The sequence below is a fragment of the Drosophila teissieri genome, chromosome 2R (genome assembly GCF_016746235.2).
Source record: "Drosophila teissieri strain GT53w chromosome 2R, Prin_Dtei_1.1, whole genome shotgun sequence".
In the NCBI taxonomy this organism is placed as follows: Eukaryota; Metazoa; Arthropoda; class Insecta; order Diptera; family Drosophilidae; genus Drosophila; species Drosophila teissieri.
Window position 1 is genome coordinate 13478111 of NC_053030.1, and position 25404 is coordinate 13503514.

At 42.6% G+C, this 25404-nt stretch overlaps 6 protein-coding genes across 13 annotated transcripts; 2 read left to right on the forward strand and 4 right to left on the reverse strand.

Annotated features, from left to right (window-relative positions):
• Positions 1 to 5003: 5003 nt before the first annotated feature.
• Positions 5004 to 6102, reverse strand: LOC122614055 (G patch domain and ankyrin repeat-containing protein 1 homolog). Its single transcript, XM_043788518.1, has one exon. The coding sequence runs from the start codon at positions 6040 to 6042 to the stop codon at positions 5032 to 5034; it is 1011 nt and encodes a 336-aa protein (XP_043644453.1). The 5' UTR covers positions 6043 to 6102; the 3' UTR covers positions 5004 to 5031.
• Positions 6103 to 6363: 261 nt separating this feature from the next.
• LOC122614815 (DNA repair protein complementing XP-C cells homolog) lies at positions 6364 to 12703 on the forward strand. Its single transcript, XM_043789473.1, has 6 exons — positions 6364 to 6809; positions 6877 to 7661; positions 9394 to 11501; positions 11564 to 12031; positions 12093 to 12261; positions 12318 to 12703. The coding sequence occupies exons 1-6, from the start codon at positions 6622 to 6624 to the stop codon at positions 12593 to 12595; spliced, it is 3996 nt and encodes a 1331-aa protein (XP_043645408.1). The 5' UTR covers positions 6364 to 6621; the 3' UTR covers positions 12596 to 12703.
• Positions 12704 to 12781: 78 nt separating this feature from the next.
• Positions 12782 to 16986, reverse strand: LOC122614816. 2 transcript variants are annotated; one of them, XR_006325767.1, is made up of 4 exons: positions 16858 to 16986; positions 15449 to 16771; positions 13394 to 15392; positions 12782 to 13335 (listed from the first exon to the last, which is right to left on the reverse strand). XR_006325767.1 is itself a non-coding variant. In XM_043789474.1 (3 exons), exons 1-3 carry the CDS (start codon positions 16900 to 16902, stop codon positions 13458 to 13460), a joined length of 3303 nt encoding a protein of 1100 aa, XP_043645409.1. In that variant the 5' UTR covers positions 16903 to 16986; the 3' UTR covers positions 12784 to 13457. The 2 variants fall into 2 exon arrangements, 1 of the variants encoding a protein (XP_043645409.1); XM_043789474.1 differs by having other exon boundaries at positions 12784 to 15392.
• Positions 16950 to 20071, forward strand: LOC122614817 (ADP-ribosylation factor 6). 7 transcript variants are annotated; one of them, XR_006325769.1, is made up of 6 exons: positions 17571 to 17793; positions 18508 to 18624; positions 19012 to 19314; positions 19372 to 19541; positions 19611 to 19686; positions 19755 to 20071. XR_006325769.1 is itself a non-coding variant. In XM_043789476.1 (5 exons), the coding sequence occupies exons 3-5, from the start codon at positions 18543 to 18545 to the stop codon at positions 19512 to 19514; spliced, it is 528 nt and encodes a 175-aa protein (XP_043645411.1). In that variant the 5' UTR covers positions 17570 to 17793; positions 18168 to 18185; positions 18508 to 18542; the 3' UTR covers positions 19515 to 20071. The 7 variants fall into 7 exon arrangements, 5 of the variants coding, with proteins under 5 accessions (XP_043645414.1, XP_043645411.1, XP_043645413.1 ...); XM_043789476.1 differs by adding an exon at positions 18168 to 18185 and having other exon boundaries at positions 17570 to 17793; positions 19372 to 20071; XR_006325768.1 differs by having other exon boundaries at positions 19372 to 19686.
• Positions 20072 to 20590: 519 nt separating this feature from the next.
• On the reverse strand, positions 20591 to 21329 carry LOC122614643 (glycine-rich cell wall structural protein). The gene is made up of 2 exons (XM_043789263.1): positions 21313 to 21329; positions 20591 to 21254 (listed from the first exon to the last, which is right to left on the reverse strand). The coding sequence occupies exons 1-2, from the start codon at positions 21322 to 21324 to the stop codon at positions 20949 to 20951; spliced, it is 318 nt and encodes a 105-aa protein (XP_043645198.1). The 5' UTR covers positions 21325 to 21329; the 3' UTR covers positions 20591 to 20948.
• A 1441-nt stretch (positions 21330 to 22770) lies between these two features.
• Positions 22771 to 24420, reverse strand: LOC122614455 (protein spalt-accessory). Its single transcript, XM_043789018.1, is given in 4 exon segments — positions 22771 to 22981; positions 22983 to 23293; positions 24190 to 24351; positions 24409 to 24420. Coding segments are annotated over 4 exon segments (696 nt in total).
• Positions 24421 to 25404: the final 984 nt, after the last annotated feature.

A 25404-nucleotide genomic window follows, 5' to 3' on the forward strand; every position in this document is an offset into this window, starting at 1 on the left:
CCAACTTGCATAGCAATGAAGCGGTATGAATATGCGAGTCTGGATTGGTCGAGATCCACTTTCCAGCCACGAGAGGATTTTGCCACTTGTTGTCTTTGCCACTTTGTGCGGCGCATGCATTTTGCGCCTGGCTCACGAGGACATTGTTGCCAGTCGCCTGTCATAATTTTCAATTTTATACCTCCCGAGCTTTATGCTCACCTATCCGGGAGTACGGACTACTCCGGAGTTTATGCCGTACACACGCATACACCAACACACACACACACACACACACAAATATTTATACGTACGCGCACTCGTAAGCCGCAAATGTTTGCTCGACGTGTCTTTCTGACGTTCACCACACCCGGGGACTAATGCATTAAGTCGATTTCGCGCTCCAATGGATTTTGTTGCCAATGCCACAAGTTTTGGCATCCTTCCTACTGCATACACACATACGTACATAGCCGCATGTGTATCGCCTTGGATCAGCCACTTTTACACGCTCAATCGAATGGCTCCTCCACTTTCGACTGACTGACTGGCTGACTGACTGACATTTTTGCCACATTTAGTCTCGAGAGTCAATGGCACGTTAATAAAATGTCGCCAAACGAGCGGGGATTTTCGCATTTTCCGATAGTTACCCATATATACACATAGATGCGTAGGTAGCTGACTCAGCCCGTAATCAGGATTCAATTAAGCATTTTAAAGAAATTTAATCAAACTTCGCTGACCTTTTCCGCCCCCTGGAAAAGCCAATTAACAGTGGCAACAATGTCTGCGAGGATAAAAGGGGGAAACTCGGGAAGGAGTTTTCATAGCCCGGGCTTAATTAATATATCAATCTTTTTGTTGTATCCACTCTACGGAATGTCAAGCCCTTCATGGGGCAATTAAGGGGCTATTGAAATGTTGACACTGGCCGCAACAGGACACTTTTCGGGGTTAAAGTTTGGACGGCAAAAGTTCGAGCGTGCCTTTGTATTTGTTAAAGAACTTGCCATCATCAGTCGTGTTAACAAGTCGCACGCACATTATTTCTAATTTATGTGCATAATTCAAAATGCGTGGCCTTGAAGGGCAAAAAAAATATAAGAAACGAAACGAAAGGAAACTGTTGTCTAGAAAGTTGGGCTGTTCCACTAAATCACATTCATACGTCTTGCGAATGAGTAATGTGGGGCCCGTCACTCAGTCGTCAGTCGCCGTCTTCCCCCCCAAAAAGCCTCCCAAAAACACCCCGAAACCCCACGAATAGTACTTTACCACTAGCCCGATTCTTATTAATGTTAATTACTGCCGTTGCTCTACGCAAAGCTCTTTATCCCTTTAAGCCACAACACATTTGCGAGCTTGCCAACAAACTTCAGGCCTAATTTTTGTTAATTTTTTTTTGCCTTTCGCCTTTTGCTCTGCCACTGACACACTCACAGCCAGAGGCGTCGCTCAAGGGGATGGAGATTTTGGGCAACAATTTATGCCGAAAGTTTTCGCAAATTGCTCATTTCAAGCACCGTTTGGTATGCAACACCTTCGCGATATTAGAAAATTCCTGTAGGTGAGAGATTTATGCCAGCCATCGTCCTGCCAATTACACACACTCGTACATCTCAACAATATTTGCATTCCACTTGGAAATCTTAAAGATAGAAATTGTGCGCCTATTAAGGAATTTAAAGCGTTGGACATTCAAGCTTAAGATACATACGTAATTGCATGCAACGCAGTATAACAATTAAATAATGGCTTCTTATCGTTAATCTTTATATTATTAGATGTAAATCAACATTATTTAACCCATCATTAAAATCGCTAATTTATTTAATGTCCAGCTTCCTATCAGTTTAATTTCACATATTAACATTTTCTGCAAATGAATTCGATGTGAACACTATCTCCGTTTGCACAAACGCTGACTAAAGTCCTGCAAAGTAATTTGCATTTATCTGGGCGGTCTTACCTGGGAAAACACTTAGAAGAGCCGGAAAACGCGGCCAGATGGAAAACGCTGGAGCAGAAATACTTGTCTCTGCGTATAGTTGATGCTGAATGAGGGAAAATGCAGATGTTGCTGTTGTTGGCGCTGTTGTTTTTGCTTTTGGGGCTTTTATCGTAGACACTATTAAGACCTGGATGCCTGAATATTGGATCAAGCATGCTTAAATTTGTTGTTCAAGTTCATGCGTTTTGTATTGCTCATTTCAATATTGTTGTTTATAATTGTTGTAATTGCTTTAATGGTTATTATGTCGGTCTCCGTAAAATTTTGTTGGCTGTATATTGCGTAAACAATCTAAGGGTGTACGCGATGAACTTCAGGTGTTTAGCAATAAGGAATTTTCACATAATATAATATCCGAGTGCTTGTTTAGTTTCATTTGATTGCAATTTATTTTAACTACTGCCAGATATTTGCCTCTAATTTGGGGGCACAAAGCCAAATGGAAACTGAAGGGCCCTCAAAAAGCCAAGGTACTCTTTCCCAGAATGGAAAAATGGACTTTTGCCATTGGCATTGCCATTGCGTTCAGGCAATGACCCGGAAGTTTTGGCATTTCATTTATCTCATTTCTGTGCTCTTTGGGCCGCCTCTCTTGGTTTATTTTACAATAATAAACATTTAGCATTTTCATTTCGGCTCTTGTGCATTTGTTTGGTTTACGATTTTAAAGATTTACGAGATTTCTTTCCACCCAAGCACTGAAGTAAATACGATCCGCTTGGCCTCGTGCTCATACAATTGATACAATTCAAACAAGAAAAAACAAACTCATTTTTGGCAAAAACAAATTAATATCTCAGCTTTTTAATAATTCAAAAATTGCATATTTTAAACGACGCAAATTAGACAGCTCTACGGAAAACCTAAGGCAACTGGAATTTATTTTTGATGACTACGGGACCTTTTGACTTCGGAATAGTGTACGTTTTGCAAGCATGGAAGCAAGCATTCGCAGCATTCCAGGGAATCGTTGAGATAATAAAAATATTCTATTCCGTTTTTTCTGCTGTCTTTCCCCCACCCCCGCCTCACTTGACTGGTTATAGCATTGTGTTGTCTAAATAATAGAATCGAATGGGGTTAGTGGGAGAGAAATGCCGTGCAAGGTCCAGTGGCGGTACGATATTGAAGGAAGGGAACTTTTTCAAAATACATCATGCACGAAAAAATCTATGGTGTCATCGAAGTTGGTTCCTACCAAACTTTAGATTTTCTTTGTCACAGAAACGGCTGATACTAAATCAAGTATACGATCTAATATCGAAAGAACAAAAGGAATAATCTTTATCCCAATACTTAAATTGGAAATTACAATTTAGTATTAAATATATTTTAGTACTTCTTTGATAATACATGTTGGTATATTTGCTATGGAAAATAACTAGCTTTTCTTAATAAGTCACACTACCTTCCAAAATGCACTACTTTGATCCGCCCCTGGTAGACCCCAACAACAACGCAAGTTCATGAGGGGGCCCTGATCGAAGGGGAGGGAGGCGGGGGCTGGGAAAATCGAGGGGAGGCTGGCAATGTCGATCAGTGAGCGAGAGGGCACTACATAAAAATAAAGACAAAGAGCGAGAGCGGAGCAAAGAGAACCGATTTATATGTACATTGTTCAATGCAAAACTAAACAAATCACCAAAATAAATGCTACGAAAATAAACCATAAAGCCCACTGAACATCAGAGCGCATATTAAACATTATTGTTTTTCTGCTCTTGCAGAGTCCGTGGGAGTAAATATACATTTTTACGGCGATGACTATGTAAGCGTTTTGTTATCACACATGGTGTAATCACATGGCCGCCTTATTTAGTTTAATTATTCAAAAATAATTGCAGTTCTTGCCAGCTCTGCGTAATTTGCAACTGCGCGTTTTTTGGATTTTACCGGGTAACGGGACACGGCACACACGAAACACAAAAAAACACTGGCACACACACGATAACGGTTAAGCAGCAAGACGTCGGCACAATTGTTAATTATTTTAAAAATTATTTAAATGCGCCCAGCGAACCGCACACGTTGGAGAATCAACAACAAATTGGACGCTCAGCCGCAAAAACGCTCTCACACACTACACACACACACAAGAGCACGCAGGCCAATCAGCTGTTCGTGTTGATCGGCCGCCAGGGTTGCCACCGTCTTGAAATTCGGAATTCAATCATTTGAATCTATAAATTACTTTGCGTCGCGCAACGGTTTTCCAGACGCTTTGTTGCTTCACTCTTTTAGCTGTTTACCTAAGTGAAACGACTGCTGTCGGTGACCTTGTGGGCGCACTCCCACTTTTTCACTTTTAATTGCCGAGCGTTGCGAGTAGAACTTTAAAACACGCACTGCTTACTTAGTTTTATTGCACTCCGCGGCCGCTGTTTGCTAACGGTACAAAAAGACGGCGAAACGACCTAACGGTACAGCAGTCCGAACACGACTGAGCGCAGGAATTCGGAGAAGTTCCTTATATACCGTTACGATGCGAGGGCCAAAGACACGCAGGACGCAGGCGCAAAGCGGAAACCGTGTCAACTGGCGGCCTCAGGGTCAGGATGTCAGGGAGAGAGCCGCGGAGCCGGAGAGCGAGCACATGCAACAGCATTAGCCAAAAACTCCCACTCCTCTTACCAACTATCCGCATCCTAAATCCCTCGGACAACTGGGTTGGCGCCAGGTGGCGCTAAATAAGATTGGGCAACCGCATCGAGATCGACGGAGTGTTTAGCAATAGTTGTTGGGAAAATAGTTAGAAAAAACGCACTTTAAATGGAAGTGATCCTATTTGCTATGCCTATCATTTTTCAATAGTTTGTAATGTACAATGTAATTCGAACACCCTGAATACCGTTAAACAATTTCGACAGCTGTTTTATTGTTTTAGTATTGTTTTCCTTCTAATAAGAAATTTCATAAACTATATTCCTATAAATATTTAAATCAGTATAATACAATTAATAATCAAATGTACTACTTTTTTCTTAAAAATAACATTAAAATGACTTTATTAATAATTTACAACACAATTATGTTAAGCTTTAACTTAGTTCCCTGCGGAGGTACCGCTCTCGCTTCCATTCGCGCACTTTTTCCCTCTGCATATCGTTTCGCGTTCTTCTCGGCTGATATATGGGATCCCTTCTCCTAACAGCGTTTAAATCAAAAGCTCCAAAGTGGGAGACCCGTGCCGGCTGCTGTTCGATTCCCAGTCCAGTACGTTGCTTGCGAAGGACAGTCTTGACAGGATACAGTCGACCACTTTGACTGGGTCCCAATCCGTGTTCCTGGTCCCAGCCCTGTTTCACCATCAATTGGAGTCCCCGATTCTTGGCAGATATATTAAACTTGTGTAGCTTATGAGCGGGCAGAGCCTTTAGATTGAACTGATGAACTGTGGATGTTTGATGAACTGGCCAGGGGGTTTCATTGTACTCTCTCTTGCAGATTTCACAGTAAAAGGGGTTGTTGCTATCAATTGACTCATCCTCATCGCTAGGTTCTTCTAGTATGGTTAGTGTTTCCAACAGATGAGCTACCTCAGAGTGACCTTTCCGTTGGGCCAGTTTCAGAGCTGTATTTCCGGATTTGTCTGAGGTCTCTACTTGGACCCCTCTCTGCAGTAGCCAACTCACTACTTCAGTGGCTCCTTCACAGGCAGCCATCATTAAGGCTGTCCAGCCAAAGGAATCGCGAGAATTCAGATCCTCCTCCGAGACCTGCATTTGGGACAGCTCCTCTACTTTGTTGCTGGTGGCCAAGCGGAAGAACTTGCTTTTGTCAAAAGGGACAAGGATCCTTTCTGGCTCTCTTTTTATTTCTCCAGTTTTATGTGCAGATGGTAGCTTAACTTGGCAGGTTGTAGGTGCATCCAGCACCTCCTTGTAGAAATCACGAGCCTCCGCTCCGTTTAACCCATCGATTTGGTGTTTTACTGCTTTTGAGGATTCGGGGATGAAATCCGGGTCTCCAGCACGGACGAATCGTTTTAGTTGCAGTGGCAAAGTTGTTAAAGCCAGCCAATTTGGATGCAATTCATTTTGAGAATTCATTTTTGCCAATAATTATGTTAACTTGTTTTGTAAATAAACATTTTGCAGATGTGACCCAGGGCTGCGTAGTGCTCACGCATATCGTACGGAGATTAATCGATAGTCCAAGTAATCGAGTATTGAGATGGTGATTGTTAGGAACTTAAAGGTACAAAGACCACTGTGGGAATTATTTAATAAAATTAACAATACTAATTAAAATAAAGTACCTATATAATAATATAATAAACATATTTTTTAACACTTTCGTTTGATAAAATGAATAGATGTACCGATAAAACGATAGTACCGATACCATCGTGAGTGGTCAGCGCATCTCTACAGTTCTCGGCCTCTGCTTTTTGTCTGTTTTCTACCAAGCGCGAAAATGTGAATTTCGCAATTCATTTAAAGTGTCCAAAACTGAGATCAGGCAGGAACAAACTTGCCCTCAACATCAATAATTAAATATTTTCGGCAACAGAACGAACTGAGGATACTCTTGTATAACGCGTGCCCTGAATAACTGCGCAGTAAAAATCAATAACTAAGTAGCACGCATCGATACATAAATGTAAAACGCCCCAGATAAAAAGGAAGATGTCCGACGAGGAGGAGGATTCCGTGTCCGAGGGCTTCTCGGCCAGCGAGGATGAGTGGAAGCCGAGCAAGGACGCCAAGGGAGGCGAGTCCTCCGACGACGATGACAGTGATTTCGATGAGCTGCAAGCAGAGGGAGGAGCAGCGGGCTCCAGTGGACGATCGTCCGCTGTAGCGGGAAAAAGAGGGTGAGAATGGGATAAGGGCACCATTGGTCTGATAGATTTTTAGAATGTCATTCCACCTCTTCCCCAGTAGCGATCACAAGCCGCCAAGTGGCATTAAGGGCTCTTCGGTGAAGAAACGCAAGCCCACTGGTCAATCACTTCGCTCCAAGCTGTACAACAAGTACCGACCGCCTCCAAAGACCTTTCAAACTTCTCCATCTCAACAGCAGGAGAACACTCCCCGGGCTTCGGGTTCAAAAAACGCCAAAACGCCCAATGAAAGCGGTGCACGGAATCAGCACGATCCTGCTGATTCCAGCAGCGAATCCAGTGTGGAAGACTACCTAGTAAATCCAGCCGATCTTGATCTGCACTCAACCTTCTTTGCCGGCGGCCAAAAGGAGAAGTCACCGGCGCCCCAATTTGATTGCAATGCGGGCATCACGAATCTTTCAGACTCCGGGTCAGAGGATAACAACGAGAGCAGCTTCGAGGATAAAGCAGGCAATGCCTTCGACTTTCGCGGTCTCCTGGAGAACGCAAACAGTTTGGAGCGCACTAGGGATGCTTTGAGCAAACGAAATGTCACGGCCACTCCGCCAAGGAGCCAGGCTGCCACCATGGATGTCAATGCGCTGCTTGCATTGGGCGAGAACCAAAACTACCAGAGTGTAGAGGTAGAGGAACGTGAGGGAAATCAACGTAAGAAGGCGGGAAGAGGAGCAACAGCAGCGCCGCCGACCCTGGATGAACCGTCGCGCCTCAGCAAGACGAAGTCGACGCGGATAAAGCGACACACCAAGACGCGACCCGTCTCCACTGTGGTCGCCAACGCTGGTGATACTGATGACTCCGATTTTGAGGAAGTGGCAGGTAGGCGAAAATGCAAGTAGTTTGACAGCCAGACTCCCGGAAGAGATGGCGTTGGCAGAAGGCAGTCGAGCATGCTTATCCAAGTTGGTTGTGGCGCTGGCATTTCTGGTATCTGATGAACAAAAATAAGCTTCCAAATTGCTCTGTATGAGACTGTGTAGTTTTGTTTGTACTAAGTTTATTTGTCGATGTGAAAAGGTAGAAATTACTAACTTACCTGTGCAGCTGCGGTCCAAATAAGAGCATGATTTTATATAGTGATTGGGTGTATACAACTTCTTTAAAGAGTTTACATTATATTATTTTATATAATAATTTGTATTGCCTTTCCCGTTTAGATTTATCATATTCTAATGTACTATCACAATTGACACTAACAATCTCGCCATTTTTATCAAACAATTATACAAATTCTAGAAGTTAAAGGAAAATGCTTTTATTTTTACCGCAACTGTATGCTAGAATGTACATTTGGAACAGCCGCGTCAAAATAATGGCCATGAATCTACAATATACCTATTTACTGTAACATATTGTTAGTCGATTAGACTGAGAAACTAGCGTATGAGATGCTGCAGACGCTTATCTAGAAACTTGGCTTACTAACCTATTTATACCCATTAACCAGGCCATGAGTCCGTAGTATTTGGCAAATGTTTCAATGCAAAATTTGTATGTTTAGCCCGAATTTGGGAGATGCCAAGCCAAAATCAAGATTCCTGCGGCATTTGCTACACAGTTGTTCGCGAAAAGAATAATTAAAGTCTATACAAAGATCAAATGGAAAGTCTATCACAAAAGCTTGTTAAAATCTTTTTTAATGTCAATCAAATCAAATCAAATCAAATGAACATTTTTGCACTAGCTTAAGCTCAATCTGCGTGTTAAACGGATGAAAAATAAAAAGCATAAACTCAATGTCTACCGAATTCTGAACGTGGTTTAAATGTTTGCACACACACACCGAATACTAATATGTTAAACAACGATATTTTACTCAGAAAATGCATTTACTTTTATTAATTATGTGAGTTTTTTCTATTTGGTTTGCAACACAAAAAACACGTTTAAGTCCAAGAGAATCTAGTTAACCAAATCAAAATGAGATACAAAAGGATTTTAATCGCAGCCCAGTAATAGAAATAATAATTTGTAAGTGCTAGTCAAATGTCCTAGTCAACTATTTGTGTAATTACTTTATGGCAATGGCAAGTGTTTCAAAGAAATCAACAAGTAGCTAACGAATTAGAACTGATGTTTAACGAATTTACTTTAGCGAAATTGTATTCACTTAATATAAACATCTGCATGCAGAGTTTTAAATCTAATTTATTAATGATATACTCCAATAATGGATGCAATAAATCAAATGAAACTCGTAATTTTAGCGCAATTTAGTGAATGTTGATTGTAATTAACTCGATAATTGAAATTTAAAATGCACTTTAAATGATATAAATAAATAAATGCAAATGTTGAAAGGAATCCATGCTCTCTGTCTGGGTATTTTCTGACTGCCTTCCCTGCTCAGCCCTCCTACATAATCATTGGCGCTGCACTTGCTAGTACTAACATTTTTACTGCCGATCATTTTCGAGTATCATACTTATATTTCACCTATGTTTTGTTATTTATATTTGCATAAGTCCCTCCAGTTATAGAAAACTGTCCATCACAGTTCATCATTCAGTTCAGAGTCACATCATCACCCCGATTTGAATTCCCTTTGCAGATGCAGATCTATCCAGTGACCAGGACGAGGACGGGACGCCAAACATCTCAGGGGATCTGGAGATTCGCGTGGGACTGGAAGGGCTCCGACCCACCAAAGAGCAAAAGACCCAACACGAACTGGAGATGGCCCTGAAGCGTCGCCTCAACAAGGACATCAAGGACCGTCAGCTTTTGCTGCACAAAGTCAGCCTGATGTGCCAAATAGCTCGCAGTCTAAAGTACAATCGGCTGCTGGGCGAGTCAGATGCCCTGATGCAGGCTGCCCTTAAACTCCTGCCAAGCCGAAACGCCTATCCTACGGAACGAGGCACCGAACTTAAATATCTGCAGTCGTTTGTCACCTGGTTCAAAACGGCAATCAAGCTGCTGAGTCCCAATTTATATTCCGAGCAGCCGACTGCTACCAAGAAGGCCATATTGGAGTCTTTACTGGAGCAGATCAAGCGCAAGGAAGCCCGCTGCAAGCAGGATATGATCTTCATATTCGTTGCCATTGCTCGGGGAATGGGCATGCACTGTCGGCTAATCGTGAATCTCCAGCCAATGCCACTGCGTCCGGCGGCCAGTGATCTGATTCCCATTAAACTTAGACCAGATGAAAAGAATAAAAGCCAGGAGGTGAAATCAGAAGAGGAAAGTGAGGATGAGAAGCCTAAAAAAGATAAAAGGGCTAAGAAGCCAGCAGATTTGAAGCAGGAAAAAGTAAGCAGCAAGACAACTATTTCTAAAGAGGCTGAAAAGAAAATCAATGAGACTAAACCAGTCACTAAACCAACAATAAAGGGTTCAGAAAACACGAAATCCCGTACAGTTCAAAAGGACAAAAAAGAGCTAAGTCTATCCTCAAAGTTAGTTGAAAAATCAAAACAGCAAAGAACCCATACTTCCAGCAAATCTGACACTTCTTTTGAGGATAAACCAAGTACTTCATCCAGCTCAAAATGTTTTCAGGAAGAACATTCAGAATTGGGGTTCGCCAAAAAGTTGATAAAACCGACTCTTTCCTCAAAATTAGTTGTAAAATCAAAACATCAAACTTCATTTAGTTCCAATAAATCTGATACTTCTTTCGAGGAGAAACCAAGTACCTCATTTAGCTCCAAATCTTTAAAAGAAGAGACAGCTAAATTAAGTTCATCCACAATCAATGACAAAAAGGCGTCAAACCCGAGTGTGTCCTCCCAGTTAGTTGGCAAATCCAAACAGCAAATACTACCTTCAAGTTGCAACAAATCGGATACCTCTTTCGAGGAAAAGCCAAGTACATCAAAGGAAACTACAGAAACCAAAACTAAAGCACAGTCGTCACTCCTAAAAAGGGTCACCACTCAAAACATTTCTGAAGCAGGCGAGAGCAAGAAATCGAAAATGGCTCCTGTGGAAGCTTTCTCCCCAGTGGCAGGTCGTACACGAAGAGCCGCGGTGAAACCCAAAACAGAGGAGAAACCGCATGTGGTTGGATCACCAGTGATACCTAAGCTGATGCTGTCCAAAGTGAAACAGCTCAATGCCAAGCATAGTGATACGGAAAACGCTAATCCTGCGGAGAAACATTTGCAGGAGCAGCACCGCACACGGGAAACCCGATCGAGGAGCAAGTCTCCGAAAGTCCTTATATCACCTAGTTTCCTTCGAAAGAAGGAAGCCGACGAAGCCGATTCCACTTCAGCACCACCGAAGCATCAAAAGGGCCCAGAAACTAAGGCGCGAATTTCGCCAAACTTTCTGTCCGAAGCTTTACCAGTTCGCCAGCTACGAAGCCGTGGTCAAAAAGCCAGTACCCTAGCCATTCCGCAATTGGATGGCGGTGACGATGTGCCGCTACCGAAAAAGCGCCTAAGACTGGAGAAGTTGAAAAATTCGCAAGATTCCGATGATGTGTTTGAACCTGCCAGGCCGGTGAAAAAGGCTCCTGTACTGCCCAAGTCAGTACAAAATCTTCGAAAGGATCGGCGAGTGATGTCCACAGATGATGAGGGCGGTTCCAAGCTCAAGCGGCGAGCGGATGCCTCTGACATGTGGGTGGAAGTGTGGTCAGAGGTGGAGGAGCAGTGGATCTGTATAGACCTGTTCAAAGGCAAGTTACATTGCGTGGACACAATAAGGGTGTGTATTTATTCTGATAGATTCATTGTCTTTCATACAGTAATCGTTTTCTGTCTATTTAGAAAAATGCGACACCCGGACTAGCTTACGTCTTCGCCTTTCAGGACGATCAGAGTATGAAGGATGTCACCGCCAGGTACTGCGCCAATTGGAGCACCACTGTGCGCAAGGCGCGTGTGGAAAAGGCGTGGCTAGATGAAACTATTACCCCATATCTCGGACGCCGCACGAAGCGCGATATAACAGAGGATGATCAGCTGCGCCGCATTCACTCCGACAAACCCTTGCCAAAGTCCATTTCTGACTTCAAGGACCATCCGCTGTACGTGCTACAGCGGCACTTGCTTAAATTCCAGGGTCTGTATCCGCCAGATGCGCCCACACTGGGCTTCATCCGTGGTGAAGCGGTTTACTCCAGAGATTGTGTGCACCTCTTGCACTCTCGTGATATCTGGCTTAAAAGTGCACGCGTGGTGAAGCTTGGTGAACAGCCTTACAAGGTGGTTAAGGCACGTCCAAAGTGGGATAAGGTATGTTGTGCGCTATTTTTAAATACATCTGTGTTTTACTTTACTGTGTTGTACCTTTCAGCTCACGCGCACTGTTATCAAGGACCAGCCACTGGAAATCTTCGGCTATTGGCAGACTCAGGACTACGAGCCTCCCACTGCAGAGAATGGAATTGTGCCGCGAAATGCCTACGGCAATGTGGAGCTCTTTAAGGCCTGCATGCTGCCAAAGAAGACAGTGCACTTGAGATGTAAGAATAATTTCGTTTTACCGATTCATTATAATAATCTCGACATTCAATAACAGTGCCTGGCTTGATCCGCATCTGCAAGAAGCTGAATATTGATTGCGCCAATGCAGTGATAGGCTTCGATTTCCATCAAGGCGCTTGTCATCCCATGTACGATGGCTTTATTGTTTGCGAGGAATTCCGTGAAGTGGTTACTGCCGCTTGGGAAGAGGATCAACAGGAGCAAGCGCGCAAGGAACAGGAGAAGTACGAAACACGCGTGTATGGAAACTGGAAGAAATTGATAAAGGGTGTCCTCATTCGCGAGCGACTCAAGAAAAAATATAACTTTTGAAGGCTCTGATTTATGTTAATACAATGTTTCGTTTAAAGGTATTTTCATATTTTTGTATTTGAAACTTAATTTGATTCCAATAAAGTGTACACGTGCAGTTGTTTTGAATTCGTTTATTAGTCAATTGTTTAAAAGTTGTTTTTTCGTAAATTTACATAGCATATTCGTTAACTTTACTTCGAATTTTTGGATTCAATTTTAATTTACAAAATTATTTTGTTTTCAGAGTACGTTGAGAGATTTGTAAGATACAGAACGTTTGAGATAATAAGATTATGGTTATTTGGGTTACAGATCCGTGAATTTATTTGCATAAATTAGTATTTAGGCGAGATTTTAAATCTAAAATATAATTTTTACAACAGCATGGAATGCATAAGCAGACTAGAGAAATAAAGCAATTTTTAGCCAAACAGCTTGCATTTGATCGTTTGGCATAGGTGCAGATACAATATATAAATAAATAAAAATAAAACCTTAATACAAAATAAAAAAGTACAAAATCCGTATACGTACAAAAAAGAAGACTTTGGTTATACATTCTGCCATCCACCTTTAGCAAGGCAAATCTGAGCAATCGACTTTGAGTTCTTGGTTACATCAAGTGCTGCACTTTCATTAAATGTTGAAATTTAAAGGATGAAGTGTGTGCATCGAGGGCAAAGGGTTACCTTGGAGCCAACGTTTCTGGTAATGCCATTATGATAAAATTGTTTAATGGTTCAAATGAAGAAGAAATTCTGCATCAGATATTAGTGAAATTTTAGTAAAGAAATGGTACTCAAAAGATTTGCGTACTTAAGCAGTTGCCAAACTGTGAGAACACTAAGGTTTCATGGAAGCGGGTAGGATTACAAGCCCGTTAAGCCGGCATTGATGAAGTCAGGTTCGCACCCGTGGAACCAGTGGAAACAGGGCCGCTGGGCGATCTCTGGCGCTGAGGGCTGCTTTGTGCCTTGAGGTAGTCCACGAACATTCGTCTGGCCTGATTGAGAACTCGAGTGACGTCGTGTTTCCTCACCATTTTATCAAAGTGCATGGCAATCTCGTTGTAGTCCATGCCCGCCTTCATGATCGTGTTTCGGTGCTGCAGTAGAAGTGTGAGACAGAGAAACATGAGGAATGCATTACCTCCACCGAATTCTGTAGGTGGAGGCAACGCAGCCGCAGTGGTGTTCAGTCCACTGACTCCATTAAGATGGTTTGAACGCTGGGGGGATCGCGTATAGGCGCTCTCGTCATCTGCATTCGTAGCGATCTCCACCAAAGGCGATACCTCCACTAGACTAGGCTCAGTGGAAATAGGCAGAATGACCTCGGGCAAACTGTTGCTGTTGCGCATTCCCAATGGACTGTGGCCATCTAAAAGTTGGCTTTCGTCGATGAATGGATTAAAGGTATGCGACTCGTTTTGCTGAACGCTGTTACTCTTAGCCGCCAGTCGTTGTCGCCGTCGCATATGTAGCTCACTGACATCCGGACAGGTAATGATCTCATTCTCCTTGAGATCCTCCACTAAGTCCAAGGCGTCCTTGTCAAGCTTCTCGTACTCGATGTCATCTCGTTTCTCGCTCTCCGTAAAAGGCAGCCCAAAAACTTGTCGATCTAGATTCTCGGCCTCTAGGCGCAGCTCACGCGTTATGGCCGTCGTCATGGGATAGTACTCCTGGTCGGGGTCCTGATCTTGATCCGGTGTGATTGAATCGTCTGGGTCGCATGGGTGATTGCTCTCCAAATCTAGCTGTAGATTGTAGCTGCTCAGTTCCTGTGCCTGCTGAATAGCAGTCGCCGCCGTAGATGCACTCCAACTTGTTTCCGGAAGTGAGGAAGAATCAGATTCGTCCAGGGAACTGCCCATCCCACCCTTAGTTAGCTGTACCAAGGGCTTAGTGACCGTAGTTGGACCTGCTGCCTGTTGCGGCTGAGTGGCAAATCGATCGGATATACGATTCTTATTAATAGTTGCAAAATTTAGGAATTCATTGAAGTTTTTTACAAGCTTTGGCGGCATCTTCCGATCTCCATCATCTTCTCCTTCACCATCAAAAGAGATACCGATACGACTGCTTGCCGCCAGCTTTTCCTTGAGATCCTTAAAATGACCACCGCTAGTGGTGCTTACTCGCTTCATACTTTCACTCACTTGACTAGCATTGGTAGCAAGTTGTTTGGCGATGATATTGCTCACGGTCAAAATGTTTTTGTGCTGCAGCTTAGCCTTCCTGTCACTGGGGAACTCGTCCAGATTCGAGGAAGACGAACTACACAGAAAAGCTCGTGCTGGTGAAACAGGAGGTGTGGTTTCACTTTCTGGTGCCCTCTGAGCATCATCCTTAAACGGATTTGTCTCCAAAAAGCTTGGCGACTCCTTCCTATCAAATACATCATCATCTTCGGTTTCCTCGCCGGCGGAGAAGTCCTGCTCCGACTGGACATTCGTATTATCCAAGGCGCCCTCGATCAGCGCCAGCATTTTTGACTCGTCCAGACTTTGATGGACCTTGGCTGAAGTGCGTCTGTGCCGGCGAGCTGCGGCTGTCGCAAGACGTGACATATTGTCGTCCAGGCTGTGATTCAGCCGTTTTGTATTGTCCAATGCATGACTGGTTCCCACGGAAGAACTCAGTGAGCTCAAGGAGGCTGAAGAGCTCTGACGGCGCAAAGCGCATACCTTTGTGTAGGGACTCTCGCGCGGTTTGGTCAGCAGATAGGAAGGACTGGTCGGTGTAGCGCTGTAAGAGCTGGAAAAGGTGCTGGCGCTATTGGGCACTGAGGCATCAGAAATGGGTACAAATTCCTGTGAGAAAACATGGCGATTAGAAATGAATCAAATTCTATTGGGTTTGCACTAACCTTTTCAAAGAGGGGCAGCTCCTTCTCCCCATCACATCGATAGCGAAGTGAACTCCACTGCACCTCCAGCATGCGAAGGGCATCCTCAAAGGGAAACTCTCGCTTTAGCTCCAGGAGCAGCCAACGGTAACAGAAAAGTAGGTCGTCCGCCTGCTGCGATTTGAGGTACTCCCAGAACTCCGGATCGTAAAAACTTAGCGCCTCCGTTAGGTGAGCAAATTTCTGAGTCATTGCAATTCCATCCAGCATGAAGTTTCCACGCATTCTTGCCATTATGGCGCAAAAGCAGATGTAGGCCTGTGCCTCGTCGTTCATGGTAACCAGTAGCGGGGAAGCAATGTCCGACATGCCTTGACAATACGAGACCGACGGATGGTTCAGTGCATATGTGGTGAGGATATTGAAAAGCGCAGCGATGTTCTGATTGTCGTCGCTGCCTGCATAAAATGGATGCAGGCGGTCTGTGCGCAGAACATCCTTCTTCACCATGCTGGTTACGTAAGCCAGTTCGCCAGCCACACTGCCTCGCTTCACGGCGGCTTTCCATGTGTCTCTCAGACGACAGTACTGCTCGGACTTGCGGCGCATGAACTCCATGCGCTGGTGTCCATCAAGGGCCAGTCCGTTAGCGCCACCGGGATAAACATTAAGCAGATGTTTCCACACAACGCGCCGCAAACTCGGGTCAATGCCTCCTAGGAAGATGACCCTATGCAACTCGTCCTTACGTTGAATCTGACCCAGGGCGTCCAGAAAGAGTCGGAACTCGCTGTCGCACATGGGCGGACGTGGCGGTAGGTTGGCCATATGCTCCTCGGACAAGTTAAACGCTTTCTGCACTATGGAGAAGGTTTTCTCCATCTGATTCAGAATGGAGCTGCCCAGTTTGGTCTGCATGTGTTGCACATATTTCTGGGAGACTCCTAAGGACTGCAGTGGTGACATTAACTCGCGGGCGGGTACAATAGGTGCAGGTGTTGCGGGAGTTGGCGCTCCCGAGGTGGTTCTACCCGGAGAGGCCTCAGTCTCACACTCCCTGACCACCGTAAACGGCTTTACATCGATCTGCAGGGTGAGGCAAGGTTCTGAGGCCGTCTGAATGGAAATGTTGTGAATCCGCAGAAAGGCGGCATCCAGGTCCCAGTCGGAGCGCACGGCCAAGTAGATCTCGTTGCCTGCTGGATCAAAGGCCTTGTACTTAATGGAGAAGTCCGACTTCACGTCGAAGGCTTTGGCCAGCAGGGAGTACAGAACCTCCAGCGTGGTGATCTGCGGGTCCACTGAAAACTTCCGCCATTCCGGTCGTGCAGTGGGTTCGCATTTCTGTGGGCGATTTGAAAAAGTTAGATTGAGAAACACAAACTAAGCAGCCCCTTTGTTGTCTCGCCTTCTGGCCACCTTTCACTTGCCTTCACTTTCACCCGAACCGCCTCCCGGGGACAAATGCCAGCCATGTTTTCCGAGTCTGATCTGGGCGACGACTAACTCAGTTCCATTATACCTCTGGGCGATGTCAGTATCGTAAGTATTGCCCAAAAATAAAACAATACAAAAGAAGGAAACTGAAATCAATCGACTTGATTTCAATCATCGGTTTCAGTGTGACCGCCCTGCGGCATTATAAATTTACCAGGGCTACATTAATATACCAATTTATGAAGTACACAAAACAAAAATTCTTACAATTATTAATTTAAATGTGGAAGTGAAGTCAGCTTTCCGTACACCATATTAGAGAAATATGTGAACACAGTACTTTGAAAGGTAGCTTTTTAAAATACTTACATCTTCATTGGAAGTGTTAGTTTTAAATTAATTACATTCATATACTTTTAATTCACGTAATGCCTTTGCCAGGGATTTCCTTTTAAATATTTTGTATATACCAATAATGTTCTAGTGGTTTCTTTCCAAAAATTATTTGTATATTTCCTTATATCCTTAAATCTCTTTAAATGTTGAATTTCAAAACCAAATACTTATTGGGCAAAAAATCACGATGTATAAGTTTACCGCCAGTCACCGTTTTGCAACTGATAAATTCAGTATTTTCGGTATTTATCTTCCGCAGCCGTGGCAATTTTTAGCGTTTTTTCTGGAATTCCCGATAATCTTGTTCCGTTTTGCGCCAACGGGCACACTGCTTCTTGTATGTGTATATAAATACAAGAAGATTAGTGCAAAATTGTTGTTGTTAGTTATAGTTTTTTGGCCGCCGTGTGCTAGCAAATGCATTTTATGCCCTGGCCCGCGCACTTTGGCACTACATGTTAACGGATTTCAGGCCGGCGTGGAACGAATTGGGCTGGAAAGCGGTGCGTAACGGCGGTCGTCAGGAGACTTGGGTGTGTATACATGTGTATGTGTGTTACGGGCGTGTTTGTGACGTAGGCAAGCAGCAGCGAGAGAGCGAGCGAGATTCCGTAGAATCCGAAAACCATCCGATATCGTTGCTCCCAAGCCGGCTTTGATGGTTCGGCAGGGGGGTGGTGGCTGTTCAGGGGCCGGAGGAGGAGCTGGCGGATCCAGTGGAGCCAGCGATAAGCCCGCAATTGAGATAACTCTGCCCCAATTTGCGAGACACTATAGTGTGTTTATCTGTCCAATTGTACTTCCTATGTGTAAGCATGTGTGTGTGTGTCTGTGTGTGTGTGCGACTGTGTGCTACAAGCTCTTCACTGATAAATTCTGCCTCTCCACTTATTTTCTCGCTTTTTAGCAACGAGCTGATGACAATGTAAGTGAAATTATTATGCAAAATAATGTTCTTAGCTTCCGCCGTCGTTCGAGCTCTATATGGCCACCAAATTGCCTGTGCCTCTGACTGTGCCTCCGTATGCATATGTAGCTACATATGTATATTCGTACATTCATGTATCACTTACGCGCCTTCACACGACGGCGTTCTTATATCATAAATTGATATGTTAACTGCAAACTGTATTACAATGGCTTTATTATCTGGAAATTCACTGACCCTGCCCTGAATCTCGCCCAGCTATTCTTATCGATATGCTTATGTGAAAGACCGCGTCAACTCTACTTGAACTGTTTTTCAGATTGGCTAAGGTTTAATGGATGACACATCAGCACCATGGGAAAGTTACTATCAAAAATTTTCGGCAACAAGGAAATGCGAATTCTCATGCTCGGACTGGACGCGGCTGGAAAAACAAGTAAGCATATCAAAAGGATTCTCGAATTCGATTTTGGACCTGATTAGTGCCCATTAGTTTCAGACATAGTACATATAGATAATTATTCCCCAAGCGGAAACCAAACCTTTTATATCAGTACATAATAGAATTATATAGAATTATATAGAATAATGTAATGTAAAGTTTTTCCATGGCGAGTCATGTATTATTATTGTTTATTCTTATTGTACTTCAACAAAATGTAAAATTAAATCTTAACTATACTTTAATTTCGAAAACACCTCTTGTCAGTTTACTACGCAGACAATTGAGACAGTACTGACAGTAATCGAGTTCGAGCTAGTCGCTATTTTGTTTATTCATCGTTTGCTTTTCTAAACTAATCTGATTATTGTCCATCCACAGCGATTCTGTACAAACTGAAACTCGGCCAATCTGTTACAACGATACCCACTGTGGGCTTTAACGTGGAAACCGTCACTTATAAGAATGTCAAGTTTAATGTGTGGGACGTCGGTGGGCAGGATAAGATTCGACCGCTATGGCGACACTATTACACGGGTACACAGGGTCTGATCTTCGTCGTGGACTGTGCGGATCGGGATCGGATAGACGAGGCGCGCACGGAGCTGCATAGGATAATTAACGATAGGGAGATGCGCGACGCCATCATACTGATATTTGCTAACAAGCAGGATCTGCCTGATGGTTAGTATAGTGCGTAGCCAATTGTTTCAATCCGCTTACAATTATGTTTTCTTGCAGCAATGAAACCCCATGAAATCCAGGAAAAACTAGGTTTAACTAGAATAAGAGATCGCAATTGGTATGTACAACCATCATGTGCCACATCCGGCGATGGCCTGTCCGAGGGCCTCATTTGGCTAACGTCGAACCATAAGTTATGAGAATCGTAATCGAGCATTTTCTTATATGTATGTATATGGCATGTATTATTCGAAGCGAAGCAAAAGCGAAAAATATTCTATTTTATTTATACAAAGGAAAACCAACCGCAAGCGCATAGTAAAAGCCCAATTCGTAAAAACGAACGTACATAAATTACAAATGTTAAAAATGGTATATAGAAGTCAGATATATATAGTAATTATATATACTCTCAATTAACCAACCAATATTCTCACTAGTAAAAATACACATACCTACAAAATAAAAAAAGCATCAACGTAAGCAGCCGGTAAATATCCGTAAAGTAAATTATGCGTGAAGCACAGAGACATAAAGCAAAACATCAACGGAGATTAGCCTTAAGTAAGTTTTTCTTGTAAATTATATTGATGAGACACGTAAGCAATAAGTTGAAAGCTTGTTTATTGCAACTGTTACTATATTTGACTTGAGCAAGGGTGTAACGAGTCTTAAATAAATTGTAAATAAATATTCAAATTAAAGCCCATATACAACAACAAACGAAATAAAAGAAAACACCGAACAAACAATTGAACAAACCTATAGATTGCTATTTAGATTAAAACTGAGTCTTCAAAATATAATGAAATAGTAACTGTGCCTTCCTCAATGTGTGTCTATGATCCCTCATTATTTTCCCCATTCCAACAGCTAATTTTCTCAATGTGATATTCTTCGGGACGAAGAAGAAAGGTCCCTGGATTTGCGAGCATGCCATTCTGACTTCAGTGTCAAACGCATTTGGTTTGTATTGTGCGCTCAATTTGAAAAGTAAACATGCCACATTCAGTGCCGTAATTTGGAGGGTAATTGAGCCTGGCTATACCTGAGTCTGAGTATGATTTGTGCAACAGGGCGTTCCGAAATTTACCATTGTTTCGCAATCATCCCCGAGCTGGCGAAGATATTTTTTAATATTGTGCAAAAAACTCTTCCTTACATTTTTAAATATAAAACAGGTTAAAAAGTATTTTACTTTATAACCATTTTTGTATATATATTATAAATATATATTATTTTAGCATGATTTTCGCTTAATACTTTATAATTAAAGTATTGTTAAATGGAAACAAGATAGAACGGTGCAGTAAAGTTCTTCGACTATGGATACCCTTTTTTCAGATAAGGAGCGTGTGATGGAGATGCCGAGTTCGCAAACGAGCGCCACCTAGCGGCAGTGTCTTAGTACACAAGTACGGCTTAAAATCTGAAATTATGAATACCTTCTTATGTAATGGAGTGGTTCGAGCTGTTTTGGTGTTTCGTCTCCCCCGGATGCGGGGTATCTCCACGTTGCGTGGACTCATTAATATTTGATACGCGAAAATAGCAGGTATTAAAATAAATGGCAACAAATAATTCTTTTATTATTTCGCTCATGATTAATTTAAGACGGTTAAAATATTGGGAAGTTAGAAGCGCTCACGATGATGATGGTGATGTCTGTGCTCGCCACCAAATTCGCCGTTAAATCCTCCCTGTCCGTATCCTCCCTGCCCGTATCCTCCCTGTCCGTATCCTCCCTGTCCGTATCCTCCCTGACCAGGGCCGCCAAATCCTTGCTGACCGCCAGGTCCGCCATATCCTCCCTGTCCAGGGCCGCCAAATCCTCCCTGACCAGGACCGCCAAATCCTCTTTGACCAGGTCCGCCAAATCCTCCCTGACCGCCAAATTGAGGTCTGGCCAAAACAGCGGCCACCAAGGCAAGAAGGACAATCTAAGGATAGAAATATGTAAGATCCTGGTACTTTTTTTCTTTTACACAGCTAGCTTACCAGTAATTTCATGTTGCTTTAGATTATTGAACTGAATTCCGTTCTGAAAAGGGCCTCTTTTTATACCCGATCTGTAAGCGTGCTCCTAACTAAGATTCGACTTTCAGATACCTAGCAGGTGTACTACGTTAATGGATTTACATTTGTAAAATATATCATCTGATACATCTTTCTAGGATTATATGTGTATAGTCAGGGACTATAGCTTTTTTAACACTTTTCCTAATTTTTAAAATGAAATAAAATAAACAACAAAATTTCCAAAATCGAAGGCTATAAATTTATACCCTCTTTTATAAATGCTTACCCTGTAAAAAATTCGAAATATTGATAACATGACCAAGAGGTCAATGTTTAGATGAAAACAAAACCAACGAATTGTTAATCACAGACAGCCGAACCACCAATTAGGCAGAGGGTTTTTTTTTCGAAATATTGTCTATTTGATTTCTATTTTGGGCACGTGTGCGAACTTTTTATTTAAAAAATGAAAAATATTGATTGAATAGTCAGATTAACGGTTGAAACAACACTTTCAATAGAATCCTATACTTTTCATCTTATGTATAATTCGGGTTTATGTCTCTTTGGCCGCTTATCTAACACGATTCGATACCATTTGAAACCCAGGTAAAATTCTAACAAAAAAATCAATTTATTCAATCTTATTCAAAATGTACTGGCCTCTTTCTTATTATTGGTGTTCAAAATGAACAAAAGCAATGTTTTTCAACTTTAAAAGATCAGGGCGCAGTTCCATTACCATATTTCGGATTTGTGTACAAGTTCATCTCAGCGTTCTAGGTTTCCATCGATGTAGTAATTTGGTGTTAAAGTTTGTAGACTAGGAGTGCGCTATAAAAATAATATACATTCGAAAAATCATAAAAAAATCGTCTTTGTTTCGTTAATACGTAAAACAAAATGTTAATCTCAGACGGAGGAAATATACTCAATATTCTCACATATATACACAAGATATAAATATTTTGATTTAGGAAGAAGTAAAGAGTATAATTTAAGAATGGCAACCACTCAAATAAGTCAAAGTATTGAATCCTTAGAATTTATTTTCGGAATAACTTGAAGTACTTCATAAGGTTCACAAGGTAATCGACCTAAAATGGCTGTGGCATTCCTAAAATCACAATCTTAGAAACTACACAAGGTTGGATTAACTCATTAATGTCGCTTAAGGCACTGAGATTAGCTCGGCGAATTGAAGATAGATAATTATTACGGAAGTTCAAAGATCGATGTACTGGAACACAATAGTGCGAACCAATCAAAAAATAAAATAAACAATGGAATGTGGTAGCGGACAACAGATAATAATTTAATTCATATTTGTTTGTGAATAAATAACGTTAATAACTACAAATGAAGGCAATTGTTCAGTTCAAAAGATTTATTAATTTGTGTATTTTTTTTAACTTCTTTCATATGTAAGATTGCCGTTTAGTAACGTCCACTATGTCCGCTATGTCCGTGGTGCCTGTGATGCTCGTGATGCTCATGATGCTCGTGGTTACAGTTTTCATGACCAAAGCCGCCGGAGAATTCTCCCTGGCCAAAATGTGGGCCCGTTCCGAGCTCTCCTGCGCCATATCCCTGGCCCAACTGGGCAGCAGGTCGTCCATAACCTCCCTGACCGCCGCCATATCCCAACTACGGCAGCATCGCCGTATCCTCCCAGACGTCCTTGGTCCTCGAATCCACCTGCGTATTCATTTTGGGGATCGGATGCACCATATCCCTGCTGTGCGCTGCCGTAAGCACCCTGACCGCCGCCGTATGCCACATGTCCACTCAGTGGAGCGGGTTGACCATATCCACCCTGCTTGCCAACGAATCCTGTGGTCTGGGCACCGTACCCACTTTGGCTGCTCTGTGGCACCGATCCTGAACCCCACAGTTTTGTGGCTGCTCCGTCGTATCCTGGTCTGGCCAAGGCCATGCCCATCAGGGCAAACAGGACAACCTAAGGGATATATAAATTGAGAATTATATAAACTTTACTGACCATTAGCTTAATCACCATTAATTTCATTTTGATATTTATTTTCGAACTGTAGTCACTGCCAAAAAGTGCCTTCTTTTATACCCCAGCCTCTCGACAATACGTTTCGACATTAAGTTACCTGTTATGGGTTTTCTTTGATTTAAATTTAAATCTGGCTTTCGAATATTTCAACTGTCTGAAATATTATAAGCAATAACTTTTTAAGACCAAACCTTCCTCCTATTTCAGAAATTATATTAAAGGTACAATGAATAATACATCTACTTTGGCACACATTCCCATTCAAGAACGATCACCCTGTGGAAAATCCCAAATTTCGATGGCCCATAAGGTCAATGATTAGTAGGCAAAAAACAAAATATTAGACACGGGCAGAGTGTACTGCGATTAAGCAAGTGTAATGGCCTTAAAAATAAGTGGTATAAACAAACTATAACGAGGGCAAATTTGTAAACAACTATCAATTTCTTGAGGCCCGCAAATTTAACTTTTGTTTCTGGTCTCGATTTAAAGCTTTAAATTTTACATTTTCGATTCGGTTTTACTTTAGACGTACATATTTCATAGCTTTGAACAGTTTATAGATAAGCTAGACATCTGTAAACACAATAGTGCGAACCAATCAAAACATAAAATAAACAATGCCTTGTGGTAGCGGACAACAGATAATAATTTAATTCATATCTGATTGTGAACTTTAATAAATAAAAATGAAGGCAATTGTACAGTTCAAAAGATTTATTTATTTGTGTAATTCTTTGTAAGATTGCGGTTTAACGTCCACTATGTCCGTCATGTCCGTGGTGCTTGTGTTACTCGCGATGCTCGTGTTTTTTATGACGAAAGCAGGAAACTTGTTGACCATAATAAGCCGTCGTGTCATCGAATCCTGTGGTCTGGGAACCGTACCCACTTAGGCCGCTCTGTGGCACCGATCCTGAACCCCACTGTTTTGTGGCTGCTCCGTCGTATTCTGGTCGGGCCAAGGCAATGCCGATCAGGACAAACAGGACAACCTAAAGGATATATAAATTGAGAATTATGTCAACTTTACTGACCATTAGCTTACTCACCATTAATTTCATTTTGATATTTATTTTCGAACTGTAGTCAATGTCAAAAAGTTGCTTCTTTTATACCCCAGCCAGTCGAAAATACGTTTCTGGTCTCGATTTAAAGCTTTAAAATTTACATTATCGATTCTTAGAATTTCTTAGCTTAAAACAGTTCATAGATCAGCTAGACATTAATTTTTCGACAATCTGTAATCTTAAAACGATTTTATATATGTACATATAAATGTTTGGGTTTATAGAACAAAATTAAAACACATTTTGGCCGATAAGCAACACATGGTCACCTTACTTTTTACACTCTTTGTTTTATTTTACTAAATTAACGAAGAATGTTGGATAAACAAGTGCGCTTTAAGGATACAATAGTAAGCTGCATAGCTGGGATTACAGTTCCTAGTAATCCCACTTTACCGGAACGTAAATCAAAGATACAAAGTGTCTGAATGTTGAATAAAGGAGGCAGTCCATGAATTTTGATTGATTAAATAAAGTGCACTGCACTTGATAGGGTTGCCACCCCACCGCCGCCCACTCCAGTGGGTGGCACTCGCAGAGATTTGTCCGTGTGGTTGTGTGTGTGTGTGTGTGTGTGTGTGTGTGTGTGGGTGTACGAGTATTCGTGTATGTATCCTGGCGATGCGAAATGTCGCCGTTCAAATGTCAAGAACCAACCCCGTCGTCTCTGTTCATCCTGCTCGCACGATGTCGTCGCTCTCGCTCGCACCACCGGACATCCTGGTTGCCCGGCTGTTACAGGAAAACGCCGCTCTCTCTCTCTCCGGCTCTCTATCCCGCTCTCGCTCGCTCCTCCCTCGGCGTGGTGGGCGTGGCCAAGCTGGCAAAGCGCTTTGACTTTTGCATTTGTTCACTTTTGTGCCGAGCATAAACTTCTGCCAGCCGCAGCTGCTCTCTGGCAGAGAGAGCGAGAGTGCAGAAAGGAGCGGCGAAAGGAGCGAGGGGGGCGAGGGACGAGGGACGAGGGGCTGTGGCTTG

Coding starts and splice junctions, on each gene's coding strand:
- LOC122614817 (XM_043789479.1), top strand. CDS start 18,543: ATGGGAAAGTTACTATCAAAAATTTTCGGCAACAAGGAAATGCGAATT. Junction 18,625..19,011: donor GGACGCGGCTGGAAAAACAA/GTAAGCATATCA, acceptor GTCCATCCACAG/CGATTCTGTACAAACTGAAA. Junction 19,315..19,371: donor CAAGCAGGATCTGCCTGATG/GTTAGTATAGTG, acceptor GTTTTCTTGCAG/CAATGAAACCCCATGAAATC.
- LOC122614055 (XM_043788518.1), bottom strand. CDS start 6,042: ATGAATTCTCAAAATGAATTGCATCCAAATTGGCTGGCTTTAACAACT.
- LOC122614816 (XM_043789474.1), bottom strand. CDS start 16,902: ATGGCTGGCATTTGTCCCCGGGAGGCGGTTCGGGTGAAAGTGAAG. Junction 16,772..16,857: donor CGGTTCGGGTGAAAGTGAAG/GCAAGTGAAAGG, acceptor AATCGCCCACAG/AAATGCGAACCCACTGCACG. Junction 15,393..15,448: donor AGCTGCCCCTCTTTGAAAAG/GTTAGTGCAAAC, acceptor GTTTTCTCACAG/GAATTTGTACCCATTTCTGA.
- LOC122614815 (XM_043789473.1), top strand. CDS start 6,622: ATGTCCGACGAGGAGGAGGATTCCGTGTCCGAGGGCTTCTCGGCCAGC. Junction 7,662..9,393: donor CGATTTTGAGGAAGTGGCAG/GTAGGCGAAAAT, acceptor TTCCCTTTGCAG/ATGCAGATCTATCCAGTGAC. Junction 12,262..12,317: donor GAAGACAGTGCACTTGAGAT/GTAAGAATAATT, acceptor ATTCAATAACAG/TGCCTGGCTTGATCCGCATC.